Below are 25,957 nucleotides of genomic sequence, written 5' to 3'. Positions count from 1 at the left end.
ATGGACGTCGTGAGGTATCTCGAGCTTTTGGAGCAGTTGTTCAAGGGCATTGTCAAAACCGATCGAGCCAAGAAAATCTATGCGACTCGTTATATAGACGACCCTATTCTGAAAAGACAATGGGAAGCTATACCAGAGTATGCGACTAGTACTTGGAACGATTTCAAAAGAGCAGTACTCAGGTACTATCCGGAAGGAGAAGGCCTAAGCCGCGGAAGTCGACCTAGACTTATGGATGTCTTTAAACGCCATCGCGAGATATCCCAAGTAAATGTCGGACGAATGGCTAGACTCGCCTTAGCTATCCGACCCGAGGCAGAAGGACTGGAAGCGTTGCAGAAAGAGACAGGACATGTTCTGGTCACCAACCGAGAGATAGTCTCCAACATCCTAGGATGCTTAAGTCCAAACTTCCGAGACGCCTTACGGTTCAGACTCACTCTAGAAGAGTCTAAACCTGCTACAGAGGCAGCCGGTACGACTAGCAAACGGGATTGGTATGGGGAAACGCTCGAAGATAGGGTACCTTGGGGACGTGTCTTAGAAATTGCACAAGACTTGACCAGGCAAACTGGAGCTCACAACGCCTACGGCGGATTTTCTTCTTCAGAGGATAGAGACTATGATCGAAACCTCTATCGAAATCCACCGGCAGCCTCGCTGCAGCGGCAGCTGGAAGTCGAACCCACAGACAGGGATTTCCGTTCGTTTGCAAAAGCCATGATCAAAGAACAACAGCAGTTCGTCTTAGAGCAACAACGAGTGAATGCGAAGTTTGTAGAATCTCTTCGCGAAACAAAGGAGCAGTTTATGGCTGAAAGCCGTAAAAACGCAGAAGCGACCGAGGCTTTAGCGGGCAAGCTAGACATAGTAATCTCCAATCCGCATAACTTAAACTCGGTTAGAGAAACACAGTATAGGGACGGCGCGTCGAGGATGCGATCTAACCAGGGGTCCAGAGACTCTGGGAAGGGAACATCCGACCAGCAGTGCTTCTATTGCAATGGGACAGATCATTGGGTCATGAGGTGCCCGAGTCGATTAGATGATCTTCGTAAAAAGAAGATCTACACTAAAGGCTCAGAAGTCTACCTCTCTTCCAATCACCAAAGGATCTCTGCCTTCTCACCCGATGGCCGTAGCCAAAAGGAACGAGTTGCGGACATGACAATCCAAGGAGCTTACTTGCAAGGCAAAGCCATGGCTCAATCTGAGTCTTCATCCCATGGAGGCGAAGATTATGAGCGCAGCCGCGGTCCCACTTACGGAGACTTTAACACGATGCAGACGGAAATCTCTCAGATCAAGGATATCGTGCACACGTATCTCCTGGATCGAAAAGACTCTAAGTCTGAAGGCGTTCCTACCATTGAGGAACGAGACGACGACCTCGACTCGCAACTAGACAAGCTGGGAGACATGAACAAGAACCTCTCGGTATTTGCTCAAGACCGAGACAGGTCGGGTTTTCCTTAAGACCAAGGACGGAAAAGTCTACTGCTTCAAAAGCTTCGGCCGGCAGTAGTACAGATCCTGAGGCCAGGATGACCAAGCCGAAGTCTAGACGAGTTACAATAGAGGAAGTTGACGATCCTGATGACGAAGTCGTGAAAAAGAAGAATAAAGTGGAAAATAAAAAGGAGACAACTACAACGGCCGCACCCACGCCTAGTGGTATGAGACCGTATGTGCAAGTCCCCAACCGAAAACCCCATACCTTGGGAACCTTTAAGCCAAAGTCTAAACAGACTGAGGCAACACCAAAAGCGGTTAGCACCGCACCCGAAAAGGAGGACGTACCGATTGATCCGCTTGTGGCGACTCATCGACAAGGCCCCGCTTTTTCCAAGAAGGCGCCTGTTGAGGAGCACGTCTCGGTGGCAAAGATTGGGAAAGAACTCCTGGAGCTGGAATTCCCCATTTCCCTTCAGAAACTTATGGGCATTTCGAATGAAGCGCGTGAGTTCTTGAGAAAGATGGTGACAAAACGGAAAGTGCCTCGACATGGTGACGACTTAATCCTAGAGAGAAAGTTGTTGAACCAGTTCGTTTATAACGTGTCGGACGACGAAAGACGACGCTGCAAGCATGCCTGTCTCCTCTTTAAAATGTGGGACTCAGGAGAGCTAGCGGGGCGACTAGACTTGTCAGACTACGAAACAGACGAGGAGCCTTCCGATGAAAGCAAAGTAGCTGAACCGACCTCTCCGGAAGTCTTATCACAAAACTTTATAAGTTTGAACGACTTACCGACGGTCCAGTACGAAGTCGCAGGTGAAGATGACGTCGACTTCGAACCAGGCGCCATCATATGCCTGGATCCGGTCGAACAATACGTACAATCTTTGCCTGAAAACGAAGAACCCAGACCCATAGTCGTAGCTAGGGAAAGCCTTCCATTACGAGCTATCTACCCGGAGATTAACTCCTCTGGAATAGAAGAGTCTCTTCTGGATCCAGGCTCCCAGATTTGTTCAATGTCTGAAGAAGTAGCAAAAGAGAAGAACATCTCGTATGATCCCTCTATAACTGTCTTCTTGCAATCGGCGAACCAATCACTAGCCAAGACTTTGGGTCTAGCACGAAACGTACCCTTCAAGATTGGCAATACTATCGCCTATCTTCAATTACATGTCATCCCTAAAGTTGCCTACAAGGTGCTTCTGGGAAGACCGTTCGACGTCGTAATGTCTACCGAAATCCACAACTCTCGGAACGGAGACACGACTCTCATACTTACTGACCCCAACACTGGGCTCAGGAGTGCTGTGCATACTTATCCGCGTGGTCAGCCGCCTCCGGTGATTCAGAGGAAGCTGCAAGAACAGGAAAGACATTCTTTTCAGAATTCGAGGATTTGGTCGAAGACCAAGGAGAATTCGCGGTTGTAGTCGAAAGAGACTCTAAGACAGGAGAAGTTCGATTCATCGAGGCTCTCCTCCCAAAAGAGCAGACTTTTGGCTCCGCTGAACTGAAAGTCGCCTACTTGCAATGCGCGCGCGATGAGAAAAGTTGGGATGAAGTCGCTTCGAAGGCTTTCGATTCGTACCTTCAACAAGCGATAAATGAGTTGCCGGTGGAACGTCGGACTGCCTTCATACAAAATATAAAACAACAATTACCTGCAGTCCAGGTGTTTTCACAGGCGGATGTAGACGAGCCTAAACCTAAGCAGCCAAAAGCACACCCAGTTTCGGGTAAGCCGGAGGTCAAGCCTAAGATTAAAGGCGTGTCTACTGGGAAAAAGTACAAGAAAGTAGCCGATAAAGTGAAGCCTGTACTGGGAACCTTACCCTCCGAGTTCAGGATCGATCGGAAAATCATAGGCGATCCTCTAGAAGGAATGCCAAAATTACCTACCCACCCACCGGAGTTCACACCTACGGGTCGGTACACACAAGAGCGAAAAGACTTAATGGACAAGTTGCACCCCGAAGGCTTCCTATGGCCTGAAGAGCGCAAGCTGTTGCATTGGTTAGTCATGGTGCATAACGTCGCCTTCGCCTGGGAGGACAAGGAGAGAGGACGCTTCCGGCCGGATTTCTTCCCGCCTGTTCGTATGCCTACTGTCCCTCACACTCCTTGGGTGCTAAGGAACAGACCTATTCCACCAGGACTTATGTCAAAAGTCTGTCAGATCCTAAAAGAGAAGATAGACGCAGGAGTTTACGAGCCTTCTAACTCAAGCTACAGTGCTAGATGGTTCTGTGTCTTGAAGAAAGATGGCGAAAGCTTGCGTATCGTACATAGTCTAGAGCCTCTGAATGCAGTTACAATTGCCCACTCAGGAATTCCACCTGCTACAGAAGAACTAGCTGCACGATTCGCCGGCAGAGCCTGTGGAGGCTGCATGGATTTATTCGTTGGGTACGACGAGAGGGAACTACATCCCGAGTCTAGGGACTTGACTACCTTTCAGACTCCCTTCGGAGCCTTAAGAATTGTGACCTTGCCTATGGGATGGACTAACTCAGTACCTATATTCCATGACGACGTCACATTCATCTTACAACCAGAGATACCTCATGTCACAATTCCTTACATCGACGACGTGATCTTGGGGGGACCTAAGACTCGATACGAGGATGGTAAGGGAGGGTATGAGACTATCCCTGAAAATAACGGAATCCGTAGATTCGTCTGGGAATATTTCCAAGATGTCAATCGAGTGGTTCAAAGAATGAAGTATTGTGGAGGAACCTTCTCTGGCAAGAAGTCCATCATCTGCGCCGAGGAGTTTCCTGCAGTAGGACACATTTGTTCGTATGAGGGACGCAAGCCTAACCCTGATCGACTCAAGGTGATCACTCAATGGGGCGACTGTAAAGATATCTCAGACGTACGATCGTTCTTAGGTATCACGGGCACCCTGAGGATGTTCATAAGGGACTACGCGAAATTAGCAGACCCTATCCAGAAGTTGACTAGGAAAGGCGAACCGTTTGTCTGGGGACCAGAGCAAGTCGCATCAATGGAGAACTTGAAAAAGGCTCTAGCCGAAGCGCCAGTCCTCAAGACTATCGACTACGACAGTGATCCTTGCGTAAAGTTAAGCGTGGATACTTCATATAAAGCTATTGGGTACTACATCTCTGTCCTGGACAAAGAAGACTCGAATAAATGGCACTATGTGAAGTTTGGCTCGTTGTTGATGAACGAACGCGAGTCTCGGTACTCTCAACCTAAAAGAGAACTCTTCGGGCTAATGCGAGCCTTGGAGGAAAACCGTAACTACTTGATCGGGTGTCGGAAACTCGTCGTCGAGACCGACGCGAAGTACATTAAGGGAATGCTGAACAACCCCGGCAATGGGCCTAATGCAACCATTAACCGGTGGATTGAAGCTATCCTAATGTACCACTTCACCCTACAACATGTGCCCGGTAAAAACTTCGCAATCGCAGATGGCTTGTCGCGTCGACCAGCGTTTCCTGGAGACGAACCGACGACGCCGTATGATCATACAGAAGAAGAAGCTGATGGGTTGCAAGGATATGAGAAGCCTAACCCGGAAGATCCTGACCCACTCGAGTTCGAAGATTTCAAGCATGACATCGATACTCGAGGAGGATACTTCACGGAATCGGCACAAGTCATGAAAGACTTTCACGACGAGCTTCACTTGGGGGCGAAGTGTGACTTAGACGTGGTAGATGCGCGGTCTCAGTACGTTAACCTCGAAATACTGCCCGCCACCCCAAAGCTAGGGCAGGAGGAAGACTCACTTGAGTACCAAGGGTCTCGGCGTTCGAAGTTCGCACAAGCTTACGACAAGCGACTTGTGGGGGTAAAGGAATGGCTGGCGAGACCTTTTAGTAAACCTCTGGAGAAAAAGGATACCGAATATCTTGCTATGGTTAGGACGGCTAGTCACTTCTTCCTAAGGAAGGGACAACTGTTTAAAAGGAATGACCGAGGACAACACCTCTTGGTCATCGAACCTAGTCGCAGGATGTACATTATGAAGGCAACTCATGACGCCTTGGGACATCGAGGCGTATATGCAACCAAGGAACTGATAGCTAGACGCTTCTGGTGGCCAGAGTTGGAAGGAGACGTCGCCTGGTATGTAAAGACTTGTCATGTCTGCCAGGTACGACAAAAGATGTTGGTAAAGATACCGCCTACGGTGACCGAAACACCAGGTGTCTTTCAAATCCTGCACGCAGACGTCATGCATGTGTCCCCCGCTAGCAATGGTTGTGGATTCATAGTGCACGGTCGATGCGAGCTCACACAATGGATGGAAGCGCGAGCACTAAAGAAGCAGAACGCCGAAACCATTGGCAGGTGGCTTTACGAGGAGATCATTACTCGTTGGGGATGCCTGCGCCGTATTGTCACTGACAATGGCGGACCATTTAAGAAGGCGACTAAGTGGCTTGAGAAGAAATATGGGATAACTGGAATACAAATCTCAGGATATAACTCTCAGGCTAACGGTTCCATCGAAAGGCCCCATTGGGACGTGATGAACATGCTTGCAAAAGCAACAAGTGGAGACATGCGAAAGTGGTACTGGTATCTACCTTCGATTACATGGGCAGACAGAATCACAGTTCGTAAAAGATTCGGATGCTCGCCTTTCTTCATGTTGACTGGCGCCGAACCTGTTATTCCATTGGACCTACAAGAAGCGACGTGGTTAACAGACCCTCCTAATGGGTTTACCACTACGGCTGAGTTGATTGGCGCCCGTGCCAAGGCTCTAGCCAAGCATCGAGATTTCGTGGAAGACGTGAGGCGCAAAGTTCACAAGGACAAGATAGCTAGGGTTGCGCAATACGAGAAAAATCACAAGGCTACCATAAAAGACTTTGACTTTAAGCCGGGTGACCTCGTCTTGATGCGAAACACAGCGATCGAGAGTAGCCTTGACAAGAAAATGAAGCCAAGGTACCTGGGTCCCCTAGTCGTCATTGCCCGAAACAAGGGAGGAGCATACATCGTCGCTGAGATGGACGGGTCAGTGCACCAGTCCAGCGTGGCCGCATTCAGGCTAGTCCCTTACCACGCTAGGAAACAAATTAAACTGCCGTCTAACGTCCATAAAGTCATTGACTTGGGCGCCTCAGGACTTAAAGAGATGATAGAGGAAACCGGTCCCGGAGACGAACTCGAAGACTATATGTTCAAGGGCATGCCAAAAGGCTCAGAGCGAGTCGAGGGCGAACTCCTGGATCTCGAAGAGGATGCTCAATCCGAAGCCGAACTTGAAAAAGAAGACTAGACTCAACCGAGGACGGTTGAAATTTTTAAGTTGGGGGGAGAGAGTATACCATACATAGCGAAGACTTGTATACTCTATATGTACAAGTCGAAGCTGACCTGAATTTTTCGCGATTTCGCCTTAAGTCTCAATAAGATGAAAGGTTGAAGGAGCGATATATTCACAAAGAGGGAAAAAGCCGGAGCAGAAAAACCTCTAAGGTACTACAAACGCTCTAGCGAAAAGATTAAGGCGAGGCGTCTAAGACGTCGCAGGAGTCGTAGTCGCAGGAGCTACACTCGCAGGAGATGAGGCCGAAGGCTGAGTCGATAAGACTTCCTGCATCCGATCCCACTCCTTGCGAAGGAGATCGATGTAAGTCAGCAAGGTCCCCACTTCGTGCGCACGAATCAACATCTCGCGACGAAGAGAGTCCGAGATAGCTCGAGCCGCCTCGGGACCAACTCGAAGGACATCGTACTCGGAAAGCACGGTCTTCGCACGATCCAAGATCTGGCCGAACCACTCGCTCTGTAGGGCAATCAAATCGCCTACAGAAAAAGTGGTAAGTCTAGGTCGACAAGAAAGAGAAGGCAATTCGACTAGGCACTTACCAGACTGGACAATCGCATGATCCGGAAAGAAAGGGAGCTTTTGAATCGAATTGGCTTGAACCTCGGCCAGCTGTTTCTGCTCGGTCTTGGTCCGCTTGAAGGAGAGCGCAGAAATCTGATGATAAGCGCGCGAGCATAAGTCTAGACGCGGTACCATGAAGTATGGGAGACGTACCACGGAGGCTCTCTTGCTCGGCTGGATGTAAGAAGTCAACAGACGACCACCATTCAGGAATAGCGAGGGAACCAACCTCAGCGGCAGACTTAGGAGCCTCAGGTTCCTTGTCTGTGACGTCAGCCATCTACGACGTACGGCTAAGTCAGGCACAAGTGTGAAGTCGAAGAAGACGTACCTCGTGATCTTTGTCAACCGTCTTGGTGGCCGAAGCCTTGGGGGTGTCTTCGACATCGTCTCCATCAGTGTCAGAAATGTCGACGACCATGGCTAGACATGTGCCGAAAAGAAAGAGTTAATAGGCAAGCAACAGATCAGGAAGGATCAGGAAACGCACCGGCCGACTTGCGCTTCTTACCCTTACGGGAAGAGGAAGCAGGAGGTGTCGTGGTAGAGTTAGCTCGCGACACAATGTCGCTGAAGTCGCTCAGGTACGACGACAGCTGAGGCGGATCAGGTTGCTTGGCCGTACGAGCCCAATCCTTGTGAGCCATGAGCACAGCTCGGATGTTGGAAGCCCAACTGATGAACTCGGAGTCTTTCTCCAAAGCAGTCGAAGGCTTCCGATACGGCGCCTACAAGGATGAAAGCCAGAAGACTTCGGTCAGAAGTCGAACGAAGAAGAAGGGCAGAAACTCACGATAGTCGCTAAGACTTGCTGGAAACTCTGCTCGACCAAGTTGAGCATCGCCTCAGGGAAGTTGCGCTGGGGAAAACTCTCGGTCATGGCTCTGCGAGAGATCGCCAGAGACTTGACTTGGTTTTCAAGCGAGTCGCGGACAGCAGTCCGCTCGCGCTGCCAGAAAGCAATAGAAGCGATATTCGACATAGGGAAGACTAGCAAGAAGGGCGGAAACGAAAGTCGTGAGGGATGGAGTCTGACAGATTCCGCCTCCACGACGCCTTTTAAGTCTTCAAGACTTGGGAAAATTTCCTATGACGCATACTGGAATGCGGCCTAGACACAGTCGGCGGAGGCTCACCGTTACTGCGAACTCTGGTAGCAACCGGGGCGGAATAAGTCTAAGTGGCGCCATGTCACATGCTGAGGAAAAGCCGTCGATCGATTGACTCGACTAACTCAATTGTTAGGAAAGCGTCTTGTCGATCGCTGGGTTTAGTCTCCACAGTTCTGTACTAGGAACTTGAGCCGGAGGCGTCTGGGGGCTTAGACAAAATAGGCTCTCCGGATATTCTGGGAACCGAAGTTCCTTCCCATTTCTGGACAAAGACTTATAAGGGCATCAGACACCCGGACGCGACTAGTCGTTAAGACTAGACGTCTTCTCAAAAACCACTCTTAGGTTTATCACGCACATAATAGACCAAGAACAAAAGAGAATTCGATTGGACTCTTACTACTACGAAAGGTATCTAACTACCTATAGTAAAAGTCTAATCACCCGAGCAAGAAAAGATGATGTAAAACAAAATTTGGGCCGTAGCCCGCGAGAGATGTACAAAAGATAAAGGCCCGAAGGCCGCCGACAGTCGAGAACACGAAAAAGAAAGGCGCCACCTAAGCCGAGACGTTACCTGTAGCCGCCTCCAACTCACCCTCAGTGTCTTGACGATCTTGAGGAGGGGAACCAAGGGGAGTCGAAGCGGGAACGTCGGCCGGAGCAGCAGGCTCGCTAGAAGACGCCTCGTTAGCCGACAGAGTCTCGTGCATCTGCGGAAGGAATTCCAACAGACTATCCACGGAGACTCGGAGGGCAGCGGCATCCGAAGGAGTAATGCGCTCGGCGATGGCCAACCGACGGATCCTCTCGAACGCCTGGAGGTTCTCCTCCGTACCAAAGACGTGCTTGAGGAGAAACGGGCGACCCCTAGCGACTTCGGCGCGCGAAAGGCGATCGACGAGGCAGACGACGTGTCGACGAAGACTCAGAGCGGTGGACGCCGCGAGTCGTTCTTGAGCCTGCCAGGTGTGGAAGGCGTCGATGATGTCGTTGACCTTAGAATCGAGAGCTGTAAAAGAAAAAGCGAAAGTTAGAAGAAATCGACAAATAAGTAAGGGAAACTAAGGCTTACCGTAGGGAGCGGCCAACGCACCGATCCAGAGGTGGTTGTCGCGCTTGGCCTGACCGCTAGGCGTGTCGACGAGCTTGCAGGAACAACTCCTAAGGCCCGAGGCGCACCTCGAACACTTGGTGTCGCAGCCTTTTCCGACGCAGTTAGCCGAGGGGCCCTGAATAAGCGCGCAAACTGAACAGCGCGGTCGAAACTGGAAGAGAATAAAGTTCAGAACGAGAAGCGAAGAAGTAAAAAGTCGGAGACGTACCGCAGGGCCCAGATGCTCCTCATGGAGGCACAGGTCGGCCACAGCCTGGAACCGATTGCCGTGCAGGACCGAGGCGTCCTCTTCTACAGAACCGGCAGCCCAAGACGCGGAAGGAAGAGCCTTAGGGGGCGCCTTCACGCCCTTCTCGATCTTGACGGGAGGCGCAGAGATCTCTTCAACCTCGGAGCTCGAGGAGGACCGACGACGGCGCTTCTTGGACGACGCCTTGGAGCTGCTAGCCCTGCCCTTCTCAGAGACCAGCTCGTCGTCCTCGTCATCACCCTCTCCCTCCTCTTCGACAACCTCGACTTCCTCAGAAGACTCCTCCTCGGAAGACGCTTCTTCCTCCTCGTCGTCAGACTCGACGACACGAGAAGTCTTGAAGGGCGAGACCAGCGGGGCCTTGCCCTTCGACGAAGAGGCCATGGGAGCAGGCCCAGCCGACGACTTGGGCGTGGGTTTGGCCAGAGGCGAAGGATAAGAAGGAGGAGGCGGCGGACGAGTGGCGCGGCCGGGACGAGGACGAGAAAGGGTGACAGAGTCGGGTGACGCGAGACGTTGACGTTTTGGCGGCGGCGACGCTGGCAGAGCACGACGTTTCTTTTGAGCTGCCCGCTCATCTAGAAGAAGGAGATGAGCTTAAGGATAAAAGAAAAGAAACTGGTACTCACCTGCCTTACGCTCGAGGTCTTCCACCCAATCGCGGAACCCATCAGTGTCAAGGACAGTTTCCCATACGGCCTTCGCCTTCTTCAACGCAGGGGGGTGTGGAGCCTTATAGTTCGGCGGGATCCACCCCGACTGGACAAGCTCAGGGAACTCGGCGTCGGTGGCCAAGGCCGCGAAAGTACGGCTGGCCGAGTAGGCAAGGTCGTGCGCAAGGGAAGAATTGTCAGGGTCGACCAGCGCGTTCTGGAAGACGAGGACTGGGGATCAGAAAACGATCCGACAAAACAAACGACCACCGAACGTACCCAGTCGGCATGAACTGACCTAGACAGCGCCGTTAGCGATTCGTCGTCCGGACGGCGTCGAAGCTTGATAGCACGGTCCAGCCAGAGAGTCAGTTGACCGATTGGACCGGAAGGCTTAAGGCTTCGGAGCAAAGGGTCGGAACGTGGCTTCTTGGACCTTTTGGAGGGTTGGTTGTTACGAGCCATGGTGAGGAAAGGAAGGAAAGGAACCTGAGGACTCGACCTCTGTGACCTCAGGTTTAAATCAAAAATTGGTGTTCCAAAGAAGCATCTAAATGAATGTTCTGCGGAAAACCAAGCCTGGTAACAAGGCAGAACCAAGAGATGGGCGATATGAGGCCTGGAAACCGCTATGACACGAAAACGTAATAGTGGCGGCCAAGGTCTCATGTTTCAGCCTAAGAAAGGAAAGTTGAAGACAAACCGGCGACTTATCCAGCCTCGAGGCTAGAGGAGCGTCCGGTTGAACAAGGAGTGCGATAAAAAGCCCGTGACAGGACTACCGCAAAGTCTAGGGAGGACTATAGGTCTCTCGACCGTAGTTTACTTAGACTCGAAAGCAGGACACCAACCAGACTCGGTGATTAAACGGTCCGTTTAGACCAAGTGTCGAGACTCGCATTCTCGAACTACGGCACCTGGGTTAACATCAGCTACGGCTCAATCAAGAATTCGAAGGAGTACGTCGATGTTGTTAACCTTGACCGGTACGACGCTGATACGCCGATTTTGCGGCTAGACTTCAAACTGAGCTCAAACGGCTCTATTAGACTCGTCACAAGTGTCTACGTCTAGCCTACAACTAAGGAGTCTTCATTGATGAACCCCAGACCAAAAGCGCAGCGAACCCTTTGTGAGTAGCCTAAGGCGCAGGCCCTTACCAAAAACGCTAGTAGAGACTCTAGTCGAAGGTACCGCAGGAAGCCTAGCCCTAAGTCTAAGACTCGTGCGCGACGTCTAAGTCTTATGGTTTGTTACCTTTCGGGTCTGAACCTAGATCTTGAACCAGGGCGAACTCTACCCACCTGCGACTTGAATATGAGGACTTAGCTGTACCAGCAGAGCTCATAGGGCAAAAGCCTAACCAACTATAAACCCTAGACGTGACGACTCGACGAACCTAGTCGAGGCATCGAGTCTAACGGATCACCAAGTCTAAGAGTCTAGACTGGTTCCTCCGATTCGGACGACCTAGCGGAAGCAAATGTCATTGGAGTTGATGGACCAACCGGAAGGACCCCCGACGCCGACACACGGCATTGGAGCGGGACGACCAAAGAGAGAGAGAGCCAAGTCTAAGGTGGAGCGCACCACGTCTACGATGAGACCTCGGCCGATCAGTAACGGACCTCGGGACTGTCTAGACGCGGACGGCTCTCCGCCGAAGGAGTCATAACTAAGCTCCTGTGGGAGCAATGTCGATCAAAGTCTGACCCACCAGGTGGCGAAGTGGAGTTCCCCCCTTATGGAACCGGAACTGGGTCATGGCCGCGTCGATCACGGCAAGGCGCCCGGCCACAAGCCGTCCTCGGCTGCCCTAATAAGGCAAGCCTAAGCAAAAGTAACCGCGCGTCTACGAGCGCCTAATACTCGAACCGTTCTATTTCTATCCTATCTATCGAAGCTCGTGTTTCTTCTGTTCTATTTCTGTCTCTCTTAGTCTGCCTGTCTTACCTAGTCTTCCTGGTTTTTCCGTCTTTGTTTGTCTACAGCCTTAGTACACCAAACACTCTCCTCATGTATAAAAGCTAGCTAGTTCTCGCTCGAATTCTACAGATTATCGCTGGCAGCTTTTCTCCAGGATAAGACTCCGTGAAGTCCGGCGCGACTCAGCACGTTAAAGGTTTGTCGACTCGGCGTAGATCGACTTTTGGGTTATTCTTTGGCCACTTCGACTCGGTGTAGATCGATTTGGTAACAGTCGTCCCGGCGTGTTCGACTTTGGTTTTCTGTGAGCACCGGCGTGTGTCTCCTTGACCTCTTTTGTGTATTTTCTCGACTACTCAGTAGCGAGGAGGTGGTGGTACCCTAGTCTAGCTAGTGGTCTGCCTCTGCACGACTTATCACTTCGCGCCTTGAGCCTACAAGCTCTTGTTTTACCTTTTACCTTCTCACCTACTGTCCGCCCACTCCCGTGCACCCCCCTTCGAACCTTTGCATTGTTAAGGGTTTGTTTAGTTCTAGTGCCTTCCTACATACCGTCGTTCCTTTGGGTGAAGTCTAACTTCATTTGGCCTTAGACGTAGTCTTTGGTTGGGTGTAGAGGATTAGCCTTTTCATTTCTTTTTACTTCTTTACCTTCACCTGCCGGTTCGGTTGGTGTGTGTGTGGTTTTAGAGCCTCCCACCCCTGACCGCGCATCGACGCGATCCTAGGCACCCCATTCATGCACAAACATGGGGGTGGTCCTCGAGTTTCAAGAATTCCCAAATTTTGATCAATGGGAAGGCGTACCCGACGCTCACTGAACCCGAGGAGCGTGAGCTATTCGCTCGTCGATCAGCCATGCGAAAGATGCATGGCAATTCGACGGAATGACTGGAGGACGGGCCTCCAACCCCCACCAGAGTTACGATTGAGGAGTTGGAGGATTCAGAGGGCCGTCAGATCAACGAAGGGCTTATGCCCGATGGTCCCCTACTCATGAGCTTGACTGAAGAGGAGAATTGGGGTGCGTCACACAGTAGAGGCAAACCACCAATTGAGACGTCCAGAAAAGAACAAAAACATACCTCGAGTCGTGAACCATTCGATTCGAAGGCGAGAAATCGCCCCAAACCTGCCCCTAGCATTCCCATTGTAGTCGAAGACTCTGCCGACATTGAGAGTATTCGAATGAAGGGCATTGAACCTGTGGAGTTCGTCCACGAGTTCACCCGCACCTGGTTTCCGGATAAGCGGATTCGAGATGAGCTGAAACGGAAACACGTACCAGTGCAAAAAATCAATAAAGCGACACGAGTGTTTCGCAAAGTCGCTGAAAAACATATTGAGGACGTAACGAGGATGGGGAAACTCACAGAGGAGGACATCCCAAGGCTACGCGAGAACTGGATCGAGAACTGCAAGGCTATGATGGAGGGTCCGCCTCCCAAGTTACCTCCCCTTCGTGACGTCAACCATCGCATTCCCCTTAAAGACGAAAGGATGCAATACAATTACCACATGCCACGGTGTCCAGATTCGCTGAAACCGCAGCTACTGGAAAAGATCAACCGGTACACGGATGCCGGTTGGTGGCAGCAGAAACAAGTGGATCAAGCTGCTCCAATGCTCTGCATCCCCAAGAAGGACGGGAGATTACGAACCGTCGTAGACTGTAGGAAACGGAACCAGAACACAGTCAAAGATGTTACCCCCTTCCCGGATCAAGACCAGATTCGCTTAGAGGTTGCGCGGGCGAAATATCGTTCGAAAATCGACCTGTCAGACGCCTATGAGCAGGTTAGAGTCGAACCAGAGGACGTCTGGAAGACTGCATTTGCCACAGTGTACGGAACCTTCGTCAGTGCTGTGATGCAGCAGGGAGATTGCAACGCACCTGCGACGTTTCAACGACTCATGAACATGATATTCCGGGAGTACATTGGGATATTTATCCATGTGTATCTTGATGATGTCTTTGTGTACAGTGACTCGATCGAAGAGCATGAAGAGCACTTACGGATCGTGTTCCAGAAGCTGCAGGAGGCATGCCTCTACCTTAAGGCTGAGAAATGTGATCTCTACGCTGAAAAGGTTGATTGTTTAGGTCATATAATCGACGAGAAAGGTATACATGCCGACGCCGATAAGATGGCACGCATCCGAGATTGGAGGACACCAAGGAACTACAACGACATTGAAAGGTTCCTTGGTCTGGTGCAGTACCTGGCTCCTTTCCTCCCGGACATTGCTGCCTACACATCGCCATTGTCCGCCATTACGAAGAATGGTCAAGCATTCCGTTGGGACCCCATCCATGAGACCTGTTTCCAAAGAATCAAGCAGATCTGCTGCTCGACTCCAGTGCTTCGCCCAATCGACCCTCGTAAAACTGACGAGCCGATTTGGGTAATTTGCGACGCCTCAGTCAGTGGTGTTGGTGCCATGTATGGCCAAGGCCCCACCTGGAAAACATGCAGACCCGCTGGTTTCATGTCCAAGAAGTTCACGGACGCCCAGATGAACTACCGAGTCTTCGAGCAGGAGACCCTGGCAATACTCGAAGCCTTGTTAAAGTGGGAAGACAAGCTGATTGGATATCGTATCCATGTGGTAACGGACCACGAAGCTTTGAAGTTCTTCGACAGACAAAAGCGACTGTCAGCTCGTCAAACTCGATGGATGGAGTACCTATCTCGTTTTGACTTCGATATCCGATATGTCGAGGGAAAACTGAACAAAGTAGCCGATGCATTGTCCAGATACTTTGAAAATGACGTCTGGGACGATGTACACGATATCTCTGAGTACTCGAATGCCGACTACAGGCTCGACAAAGCCATGGATGATCTGCCACCCCAGCGGGTTGCGGAAATCGTCAATAACGACGTCGAAATTCGGGCAATGACGCTTGAAACGCCACGTCGATCGGCCAGGCTACAGAGGAGACTCCAAGAGAATGTTGAACTTCGAGATATTGAGGCCCAGAGACTTGCAGAAGCGAACCGACGCGATAAAGGCAAGGAGACCGAGCCACAAGCGCCAACAAAGTCTCAGGACAACGAGGAGGACGATCCTACCGTGTTCGAGTCGAGAACTCGAGGGAATAGCATTGGGGAAACCATTCCCAATGCAGACGAGTTCATAGAAGCGATCAGGGCATCCTATAAGACCGATGCACTGTTCAGCAAGGTCCTGGAGTCGCCCAAGATGCATACCCAGTTCGAAGTCGAAACAGGGCTGGTGTATACGCGAAATCGAGGTGGAGAGCGCGTACTGTGCGTCCCACATGGATCGTTTAACGACAAATCGCTCCGAGGAATTGTCCTAGAGCAAGCCCACGAGATTCTCGGTCATTTCGGACCACAACGAACGTCAGACTACGTCAGACGATGGTATTGGTGGCCTAGAATCTTTGTTGACACCCAGAAGTTCTGTAGGACGTGTCAGACTTGCATGATGTCGAAAGGAGAGAATAAACGACCCCAGGGACTGCTCCATACGTTACCCGTACCAACCAAGCCATGGCAATCGATTGGTATGGACTTCATCGGTCCATTCCCAGAGGTAAACGGCAAGAACTACCTCTGGGTGATAATTTGTCGCCTCACCTCAATGGTGCACCTAATTCCTGTCCACACGACGAACAAAGCGTCAGAATTATCCGAAATCTATGTCCGAGAGATAGTGAGACTCCATGGCTTACCAGAGTCGATTGTATCGGACAGAGACTCGAAGTTTACGTCGAAATGGTGGCGAGAGATCCATCGGTTATTGGGAACGAAACTCCTAATGTCTACAATCGTTCCACCCTCAGACAGACGGAGTCACAGAGCGTGTAAATCGAAGTATCACGCAGATCCTTCGAGGTGCAGTACAACCGGACCAGAAGGACTGGATCTCGCGTTGCCCTCTGGTAGAGTTTGCTATCAACTCGAGTGTTAGCGCTACAACTGGATTTGCGCCATTCGAACTCACCTATGGGTATATGCCATCGATGTTGAAGGCATTCCCGGAAACCGAGACCAGATTCCCGCCAGGAATCACTGCATACGCCAACCAGGCACTCCACTACATAGCAGACGCCCATGACGCGATAATCGCAGCTCCGGGTATTCCAGAGGAAGCATGCTAACGATAAACGACGTGAAGAACCGCCAATTAACGTCGGGGATCCGGTGTATTTGTCCACCCAGAACCTGAATATCTCACAAGGGAGAGCTTCGAAGCTTGTTCCGAAGTTTATTGGGCCCTACAAAGTCACGAAAGCGTGGCCCAAAACATCAACATACGAGCTAGACTTACCTGAGCAGTTGAAGTCGAGGAGAATCCATCCGAAGTTCCACGTGGGATTGCTGAGACCACACTACCCAAGTGACGACATGCTATTCCCGAATCGGTCAAAGCCCGAACCTTACGATTTTGGCGCCCCAGATGATACGGAATGGTATGTCGAAGAGATAATCGACCATCGGGGAAGTGGAAAAGCGATTGAATTCCTAGTACGATGGACTGTGGGTGAGCCCACTTGGGAACCGTTATCGAACTGCAATAAATTAGTGGCGCTTGATAATTACCTCCAGCTTCAGGGGGTGAAGCAGGGTCCGAGACCTCAAGGTCAAGGACAAGTCAACCCCTAAACGCGGGCGCGCGTCGCGTGTTCGATAAATCTGACTTTAACATTTCAAGCTCAGCTTTATCTACAATTTCATTAATTACACACCTCATCCTCATGTTCGACATCCCTTCCCCATTCACCACATCGTTTATAACTACCTATTTCACTCTATTCCCCTTCCCTTTCGTTGTTTTCGCTTTCTTTTCCATTTACATTACTAAATTATGCCTAGGGACCGGGAGTGGAGGGCTCACCATAAGGAAATCCTCATAACCCACGATCTCAAGAGCTGCAACGAATGCCGCTACTTTGCGGAGCACAGCAAGACGTTGGACCTTGGAGGGGATAGGAAGAGGGCAGAGGATGCGATAGCCGCGAGGCTTTCGGGGGAAATCGCAGCGGAGAGGGATATGTTGAAGAGGAGTCTAGAGCAGGTGACGAAGGAGAGGGACGAGGCCAGGAACCACGCAAATCGCGCAGACGACGAGGTCTACTCGCTCCAAGCGCAGCTTCGCGAGTCTGACGCCATTATCCAGGCCAGAGACGAGCGAATCCGGGCTTTGGAACAGCAGATCGCGCACCAGGAACAGCTCGACCAACGCCATCGTAAGCGACCTCGAAACTCGCAGTATAACACCAACAACTCGTCGCCAAACCCGCCGAATCGACTCAACGCGACTACCAACCACCTCCCCAACAAATATCCCCACCCCAAACCGTCTGACGGCATCGACAAATGGGCAGAGTACGCGTACTACAACGGAGCACCACGAGGCATCCTCGAGGACCTCAAGAACGGCGTCAGTATCCGGTGCATCCGAGGGAGGGACATCGTCCACCAGCTCGGGCCTGCTCGGGGCCCTAAGGCGTGGACCCAAAACTTCGCATTCGCCATCGCTTTCTGTAAGATGGCTGGATGCGAGGGCCTCTACGATCGAGTACTCAAGACTATGGTCCTCGACGTCGCCCCCAATCGTTCGATCACCCCGTATGACGCCTCCAAACCACTTACAACCGCCAATATCATCGCTTGGTGCGCCGGCGTTGGCCTTACGACTCGCGATATCGATGACTGTGCGCTGTTCGCGCAGGTATTCCTTCGGCAAGTTATTGACTCCACCCAGTTCATCTCGGACACCCACCCCGCAGTCCAGGCAGCCATTTGGGTTCACCAATGGATGGATCGCGTTGTCGGCAAGCCAATCGACAACCCAGAGTGGTATCGTCCCAAGGAGATCGTCGACATGTATGACAAGGCGAGGACGGCTCGATTCGAAGGGAAACCAGCCAACACACCCATCTACACCACCAGCAACGGTGTCCAGGTCCTCCCCAACGCGCTCTTACCCAAGGAATGCCCGACAGTCGAGGAGGTGATCAAGACTCACGTCGACGACGTATTCCTTGCGTCAATTGAACCCACCATGGACGTCGACGCCCCCAGCGCTCAATAGACGAGCCCCACTGCCAACACCTCACATCCCGGATCCCTCCCCATCTCCTATGAGAATCATCTCATTTCCCTCGTGTTTTCCGCCGTACTTTCCTCATTTAATCTTCATTTGCTTTCTTCTCTACCGATACACGTTTTCGAACATTCGCTTACCCATACACGATTTTCCAACCTTCGAAATTCCCGTATTTGCTTGCACTCACCCCAACTCCGCTTTCGAGTCTCGCGTTCTTGCTTTCCTAAAATACCTATCATCTGCTTAATACCTGCTTACACCGTTTACATAACACCGAACTATCGTAGACAGGATTTACCTTAGGTAGTGGGCCGCGTGGCAGGCCCAGAGGGGGAGAATGTAAGGAGGACGTACTTTACCTTAGCGCCGTAGATTAGATCGGCTTGTTTGGTTTTGTTAGCATCAGACGCGCTCGCCCTTACGGCCAGCGCTCGCGCGTTCCCAACTTTCCCTTAGCCTCATCGTACCTCACTATTCATTCACGTAGATACTGATACTTCCAATAAACCTTGGTCGTGCGTATTCTGCGTGTGGTGAATCGAGGGCGAGGCTACTTTACCACACACCCCTTACAGTTGGGTCGGCAATTGTTTTATCGTGTGGTGCCTGTCTTGTGTATAGTGCGTCGTCGTTGACACCAACTTCACTTTGTTTCTCCGTCAGATTGAGCGGTGGATGCAGGCCTTACATTTGATCGCACTCCTCTCCTCGGGCGCCCGCTCATACTATGGTCCCTCACTTATATAAACGTAAGTTTATCCTAGAGCACAGTTCCGTCCACTCATTGTGCCATAGCACACCTTAGAATTTAGTTTGTACTCGCAGGCAGCCTTACACCCCCGCTCGAGTCAAGTTTGACAGCGTATAGGTGCACTTCAAGTAAGCGCCCAGAGCGCGCCTCAGGAACAACAGCCATTCTCCCACCTCACAAGGGCAAATGGTGTAGTTGGTTATCACATCCGCTTAGCATGCGGGGGGTGTCCGGTTCAATTCCGGATTTGTCCATTCTTTTTTCAGTGAATTGAACTGGAAGGGTACCACCAGGAGAAGCCACCCCTTTAGCGCCCGCACCCGAGGCCAAGCGGCGGCCCAGGGGAGCGACGAAACCTCCTCTTACGTTGAAATTTCAATTTGGAAGCCATTGCAGATTCTTGGTGGAGGACGTTCTGGAAAAGGTAAGGTGTCCCCTATCTCTGCTTTGGGTTTTTCCAAGCAGAGGATGCCATATGGTGCGACTACGGCCGGCAATTGCCGATGCCAGCGCTAAACCCCCCATGGGCATATGAACCTCTCCTCATTCATAGCCCTGCACTGGAGCACCACCTTTTCAGTACTACCAAAGCTCCCCTACTCAATGAAAGTCCTGGACCAAAGAACAAGCAGACCTCCGTTCATGGGTTCACAATAATTAGGGTGTCATATATTGGAGAAATAACAAGGTTACTGTATATGATACAAAAAAGTTCGATCAAACCAAGGCTTCCCAATAGCCCAAACCCGCAAAAAAGATGCCCAAAGAGATCAAGAGGTTCACGTAGACAAAGGTGTGGACTCCTATCCGCGGTAAGATCCACGCGCTGTGGAGAACAGCAAGGGTCAACTGGCAGAGTGTTACGCCCAGAAGCGTGATGATGAAGAGGGTGCTGGAATTGTTCGACAGTTCAATGTGGAGAGTGGGATGAAGGTGGTGGATATGATGTGATGGTGGGGAACTTGCTGCGTAGGGAGAACGGAGGTACGAGCCGGAAAGAAGCAGGAAGCTGCCCAGGGACAGCAGGACAGCGTTGATACGGTGCAGGCATGGGATGAACACCGGGATATACTGAGTTTAAACGTTAACGAAGCACACCAGATCACAGCATAAATGACTCACGATAAAGGGCAAGCCATATACTACCTCCAGTTCTGCACGGCCTTTCAGAGCCATCAACTGCTCCAAGTCATTCTCCAACTCTCGCTCGATGGCCTTTCTCGATAGATTCGGCGACACTGGGGAGAGGAGTGGCTGACGTTCGTTGTCTTCATCACCCCTCTGAATCAAGGAGATGTCTTCTCTTGAGGTAAGGTTTTGTGTCGGAAGGATGTCAGGTGAGGGTATTCTCTTGACAGTGACGAGAACGTCGCGATATAGCGCAAGGCTCTCGTAACCTTGCTTGATTCCCACTATCGCCTCTATGCCTGCCCAACCTAAAGCGACAGCCCAGACCCGTCGGAAGGCGTGATCATGCCATGTTGGGCGATCATTGTCGTCCGAGGGCGAGATAAGGAGGAGGATCGTCGTTGCGAGCTGGAGAAGCACGGATAGCACCGACTGGAGGATTGTTGATGCAATGGTAACCAGGAAGCTTCCGCGGTGGTCTTGTAATTGTGCTGAAAGTGTCGAGAGAAGATCCCGGAGGAGAAGGCTGAAGGCCCAGAGAGCTGCGCCTGCCAACAGCTCTGGAAAGGGGTATGGGAAATACGGTGAATACGGGTAGGGGGTATGAGGCGAATCTGAGTCCAATGGGTATGCCAGTAGCGGTAAACACGTCAGAAATGCGAACGTTAGCAACGTCGACAGCGGCGTCAGAGAATACAGCGTCAAAAATCTCTTGTAAGATCCTAGGAAACTTGAGTTCCAGGTTCATGAGGTATCCACGGAAGACGCACCTCGGTACAGACCCTCCCTCGACAGTTCCTCGTCAATCAGCCATTCTTCAACCCGTTCATCGAGCTCAACATGCTCGTCGTCGTCCCCGTTCAAAGCAGCTCCGCCAGTATAACGCGGCGACGGCGTGTCGAATTCCATCTGTATAGAGTCTTCCGGTACTGCCACCAACAAGGTTGAGCTATTTCGTTTGAGCCTTTCAGGGCTTGTACGGGCTCGTGGACTTTGAGACCCTGTGGAAGGCGTTGACGTTGTGGCCCCGTAGTTCGTCGCTGGACGTCGATGACGATCGTCTGTCTCTGGGCTTTGTTTGCCATTCCTTGGCTCCGGTCCGCTCGCGACCATGTTGGATGTCTGAACCGCTCGATATAGGTCAGACCCGTATTCTTTGAATCTTGGCCGCCTATATGGGTCCTGAGCTCATAGCCAGGAGATGGAGTGAAAAAGAAAGGATTGTATGATGTCAAGATTGAAGAGGCTGTAGTGCCTTGGATTGTCGCCGAGGTCATGTGGGTGGGTATCACTGAAATGGCCAAAACTTCAACCAACCATGCTGTCAATTTGAATTTCAAAGTCGGGCTGTATCCGAAGCGACTAGATGATTCACAAAATACGCAAACGAGTGGAGACTTTGTTTGATTCGTGTACGAGTACAAAGGTAGTCCATGAGTGCTACAGACGTCGTGTACTTACGTGATAAATAGGTTGCGTTTCGTGTCAAGTCGTAAATAGATGAAGTATTAAGAGCAAGATATCCCTGCGAATCATAAAACGTGAGTAAAGGAGACAGAACAAATGGAAGAGAAAACCGCGAACGAAACGGAAGAGATCAACGTGAAAGACCAGAAACTAACCCAAACAACTTAGCAAGGGCATATTTGAACGAACGTTCGCAAGGAATGGGGATACCGGTTAAACGGTGGTGGTGGTGGCGAAACGAATCGCAAGCATAAAAGAGAACACCCTCAGAAGGGAAGAAAGAAACTCTATCACTACCCCCGGATCTTCCACCCATCCCCCTTTCGATTCACCTTGCCCACCCCACCAAATCCTTCTCGTACAGCAACCCACAAACCGGTACTGCAGACCACATCCTTGATCTCCTCTGCCGTCAACGTCAGGCCCTTGTACGGCTCCTTCTGATCGCCTTCATTGGGACTCTGAGGAACGAAGCCCTTCCTCGGCACAATCTCCATTCTCTCCACCTCGACGTCGGGTAGCGGGAACGGGATCTTGAGCATGGCGACGACTTTCGGATGGTGCGGGGTTTGCGAAAGCGTGCCAACCTTGAGTCGAAGGATCTGCTCCTTTTCTTGAACAGGAAGCCCCGATACGCCGCCATTCTCGGTACCTTCACCGCCAGGGGATGGTGATAGGAGTCCGAGCCCGTCGCCTGCGCTGACACCGACACCGCCGGGAGCAACTCGACGAATCTTGAGTGTGCACACCCACGGCGTTTCAGAATCTTCAGCATCGCTCTCGTCATCCCAGTCCCCACCATCTTCCTCTTCTTCCCCACGGCCTCGCAGCTTAAGAGCAAGCCTGGCCTTCGATGATGTGCTCGACGCATTCACACCTCTTCTCGAAGGCGAGCCACGGTTCGGTGACCCATCCCTAACTTCCGGTGGGAGGCTGCTCAGACTGGCGTTACTTGTCCTGTTTATTCTCCGACGCTCAGATGCCGACATTCGCTGTGGAGACATCTCAACAAGGCGCCCATCTTCCATTGTCGACGTCTGAGGCGGCCGAGGCGTCTCTTCCTCACCTCGCGCCACACTCCCTTCGCGTAGCATATCACGGGCCTTAACCTCCCCCTTCTTCTCCCGATTCTTCCCCTTGTCCTTCTTCCTCCCCCTCTTCTCCTTCTTCGCTCTAGCCCGCTTCCACTCAAACCTCACCTCGAACCCACCGCCGACGACAGGTCCAAGCACCAACTGCTGCCCTGATTGCTGCTGCAGCTGGACTTGAGAGCCGCTCGGACTGTTGCCATACGCCGAGCTCGTCGAAGGTTGTTGGGAATGCGAACCAGCGAGACCAGTGATCGACGGGATAAGACCAATACCAGCGCCAGCATGCCACGAGCCTCGCTTGCCAGGATCCCTATCCCCCCGATCCTTATCCCGGCCCACAAGCTGGCTGAATAAACTCCCCCTGTTCTCGCTAGGCTGTCCCTGGTCCCAAGGCCCACCAACACCCCTCTTCTTCAACCACCGCCGCACCAGCCACACATACATGAGCGCCTTCTCCTTGCCCGTCATGCCAGGACCGGACCCACTGCCACTGGGAGCATCGCGGTCGAGGTTGAGGCTATTCCGAGCGCTACCAGGCCGCGAGCCCGACCGCTTTCTGTTGGCTTCCGAGACGCTCTCCTCGGTTTCGCCGCTGAGCGTGCTTCGACTCTCGACTTGCCGGATAGCTCGAGCGGCAACCTCGTCCATGCGTGGTGGTTGGCCAGTCGTCGAAGTGAGACTGATGGTCGACGGTTGCTGACTCGGATAGGCGGGGGCGTTGAGGGGCTGGGAAGCAGAAACATAGGTCGGTTGAATTCCAAGAACAGGGGGCCGAAGTTGCAATTGGCGAAGGGTGACATGTGGTACAACGGCAGCACCCTGTGCAGGTTGCGACTGCGCGGGAGGGGGTATCGACGGCTGCTGGGGGGGAATAACGGGTTGAGTGAGAAGCTGAGACAATGGCCGAGGAAGGGGTTGCTGGGGTTTCAGAGACTCGACCGACAGTTTCCGGTCAGGAGTCGCTGAGTTTCCGATGAACTGCTGCGAACTAGAGTGCTGGAGGATGCGCTCGAATTTGCTCTTAATCCCGCCGACCGGATTGGAGTTCTCGGTGCTCACTCGTGGGCTCCCATTCATTGTCTGCGGTGCGAATAGACCGTTACCCTCTACTACTCCATTCCCATTCGCAGTGTTGTTTTGCCCTGAAATTCCGGCCGCAATCTTACCAAACAGGCTTCGAGCACCGCCGGAAGGGGCTGCGGCCATTCCTGCAGTGTGCGGTCCAACAGTAGATCCCCCTTCTCGCTCAGACATGGGTGAAGGGGAAGGCGAATGACCCTTGATACCGCTCATGAAGCGGTTCTTGCTCCTCGTAATAGCACCCGTCAGGCTCAGGTTCCTGGTGTGCCCAGCTCCTCGATTGACGGTACCGGCATCGTCGCCGACCTTTAGTGGGTGGACTGTGGGAGTAGGGCTGATTTGACCTTCATTTTGCGCGTTCCGTGGGGTAATAGGAGTCTGCGTCGGGGTATTGCTGCTTTGGGAGTTACCAGACAACGGTGAAGCGGGTACTCGGGCAGTGGACGCATTCCCGGCGGCTCTGTGGTTGAGATCGCCGGGGCCGAGGGGTGCCATGGCAAATTGACCGAAGTCATTGAGTTGACCTCCTTCGGTGGCAGGTGGGACAGCTGGAGTGACGAGGCTGTTGCGTTTGGTGTTGAATTTGAGCTTGCCGAAGAGACCACTCGACTTCTTGGTCGGGGTAGTGGATACAAATGAGGTGTCCGTGGAAATATGTGACTGTGGAGATGTGGGAGGATTCTGACGATCAGGCACATCGATGGGTGGTGGGACGGATCTAGCATGACCAGTGGGAGCTTGGGAGGGGACGCTGGAATCTGAAACATTGGTCGGAGGTGGACCCTTGAGTGGGAAGGTATCGCGAGAAGGCGGGGCTGAAGCAGGCGGCGCGAGAGAGCGCTCGTGGGGTGGAGAAACCATAACATGAGGATTGTTGAGGGCGTGGCTAACGTGAGTGGAATTTGAGGCCAGGGATACAGAGCTTCCGGACGGTGTTGCTGGACGGCTGGACGTTTCCTTCCTTGCTCCAGAAGGCTGTAGGAACCCGCTGCCCCGATTAGCGCCCGTTACGCTACCCCTGTGGAGTGTGTGGTTTTGGTGAACGATGGCCCCCATTTCATCGACTGTGATCTTCATTCCCTCCCGTTTAGCTTCCTTACTTCTGACCCCCCAGACTTCCACCGGTTCGAGGATGGCAAGGTCGATGAGTTCCAACCCCCGTTTCTGGAATTTTGCGACTTTCGCATCTGTCCCAGCATCGACAATGGTGTTCGTTAGCACATTGTGGGCCTGTAAGTTGTACAGAGGGATGATCCTCCTTGAGCTGCGGGCACTTGAGCTGCTTGTGGCCGATGAGGTCCCCGATACCTCCGAGATGTCAGAGGCGAACGAAGTCGTGGAAGTGGATGAATGGTTCGTGGAATAATTAGACCGAGTCGACCGAGTGCTGGCAGTTCGAGCAACAGACGTAACGCTACGACCACTCTCGGTCGATACCGTGTTCACTGAGGAGGCCGACGTTGGGGTTGTGGGCTCATCGTTCACAGGAGTAATTCCGGACGGCGCGCGGGCGTTGGGTGGTACGAGTTGAACCTGCAAATTTAGTGGATGGTTCGACTTTGATGGTGGAGGCCGGACAAATATGAACGTCTAGTTACGTGCTATGAGCACCAGCGTTTGAAGTGGAGAAGGCTGGGACCAGCGTACCTCGTTGGCCATCTTCAAGCCGTCCCTTTCCTTCTTTGATTTCGGTTTCCGTCTATCTTCCTCTCCCTCATCGTCATTCTGTAGACGTCGTTCTTGCTCTCTTGAGGCCTGTCTAATCAGTTCCTCTTCGTCGCCCTCATCATCAGTAGTGGGGTCGAAGTTCGATTGTGGAGGGAGTTCTTGGGCGCCAGAGTTGTTCGAGATGGGCGCCGCTATGGTGTTCTGCAGCGCAGACGGCAAATACTGTGCGAAGGATGAAAACATGTCCGTCTGAACGGCCTTTAGGAAGCAAGCTTAATGGTTTCA

General features: G+C 52.1%; 3 protein-coding genes and 1 non-coding gene across 4 annotated transcripts; 2 read left to right on the top strand and 2 right to left on the bottom strand.

The window, feature by feature from the left end:
* Positions 1-1,476, top strand: CC1G_13010 (hypothetical protein; the record flags this gene model as incomplete). Its single annotated transcript, XM_001833985.2, has 1 exon — positions 1-1,476. One exon carries the CDS (start codon positions 1-3, stop codon positions 1,474-1,476), a length of 1,476 nt encoding a protein of 491 aa, XP_001834037.2.
* A 17,942-nt stretch (positions 1,477-19,418) lies between these two features.
* Positions 19,419-19,492, top strand: CC1G_20186. The gene has a single exon. It is a non-coding gene; the product is annotated as a tRNA-Ala (tRNA).
* Positions 19,493-19,955: 463 nt separating this feature from the next.
* On the bottom strand, positions 19,956-21,479 carry CC1G_09447 (hypothetical protein; the record flags this gene model as incomplete). The annotated part of the gene is made up of 3 exons (XM_001833981.2): positions 19,956-20,309; positions 20,361-21,088; positions 21,137-21,479. 3 exons carry the CDS (start codon positions 21,477-21,479, stop codon positions 19,956-19,958), a joined length of 1,425 nt encoding a protein of 474 aa, XP_001834033.2.
* A 647-nt stretch (positions 21,480-22,126) lies between these two features.
* On the bottom strand, positions 22,127-25,915 carry CC1G_09446 (hypothetical protein; the record flags this gene model as incomplete). Its single annotated transcript, XM_001833980.1, has 2 exons — positions 22,127-25,594; positions 25,652-25,915. The coding sequence occupies 2 exons, from the start codon at positions 25,913-25,915 to the stop codon at positions 22,127-22,129; spliced, it is 3,732 nt and encodes a 1,243-aa protein (XP_001834032.1).
* Positions 25,916-25,957: the final 42 nt, after the last annotated feature.

This window comes from Coprinopsis cinerea (assembly GCF_000182895.1).
Source record: "Coprinopsis cinerea okayama7#130 chromosome 10 map unlocalized cont3.10, whole genome shotgun sequence".
In the NCBI taxonomy this organism is placed as follows: Eukaryota; Fungi; Basidiomycota; class Agaricomycetes; order Agaricales; family Psathyrellaceae; genus Coprinopsis; species Coprinopsis cinerea.
The sequence above is the reverse complement of the archived record's forward strand: the minus strand, read 5'-3'. Positions and strand labels throughout refer to the sequence as shown.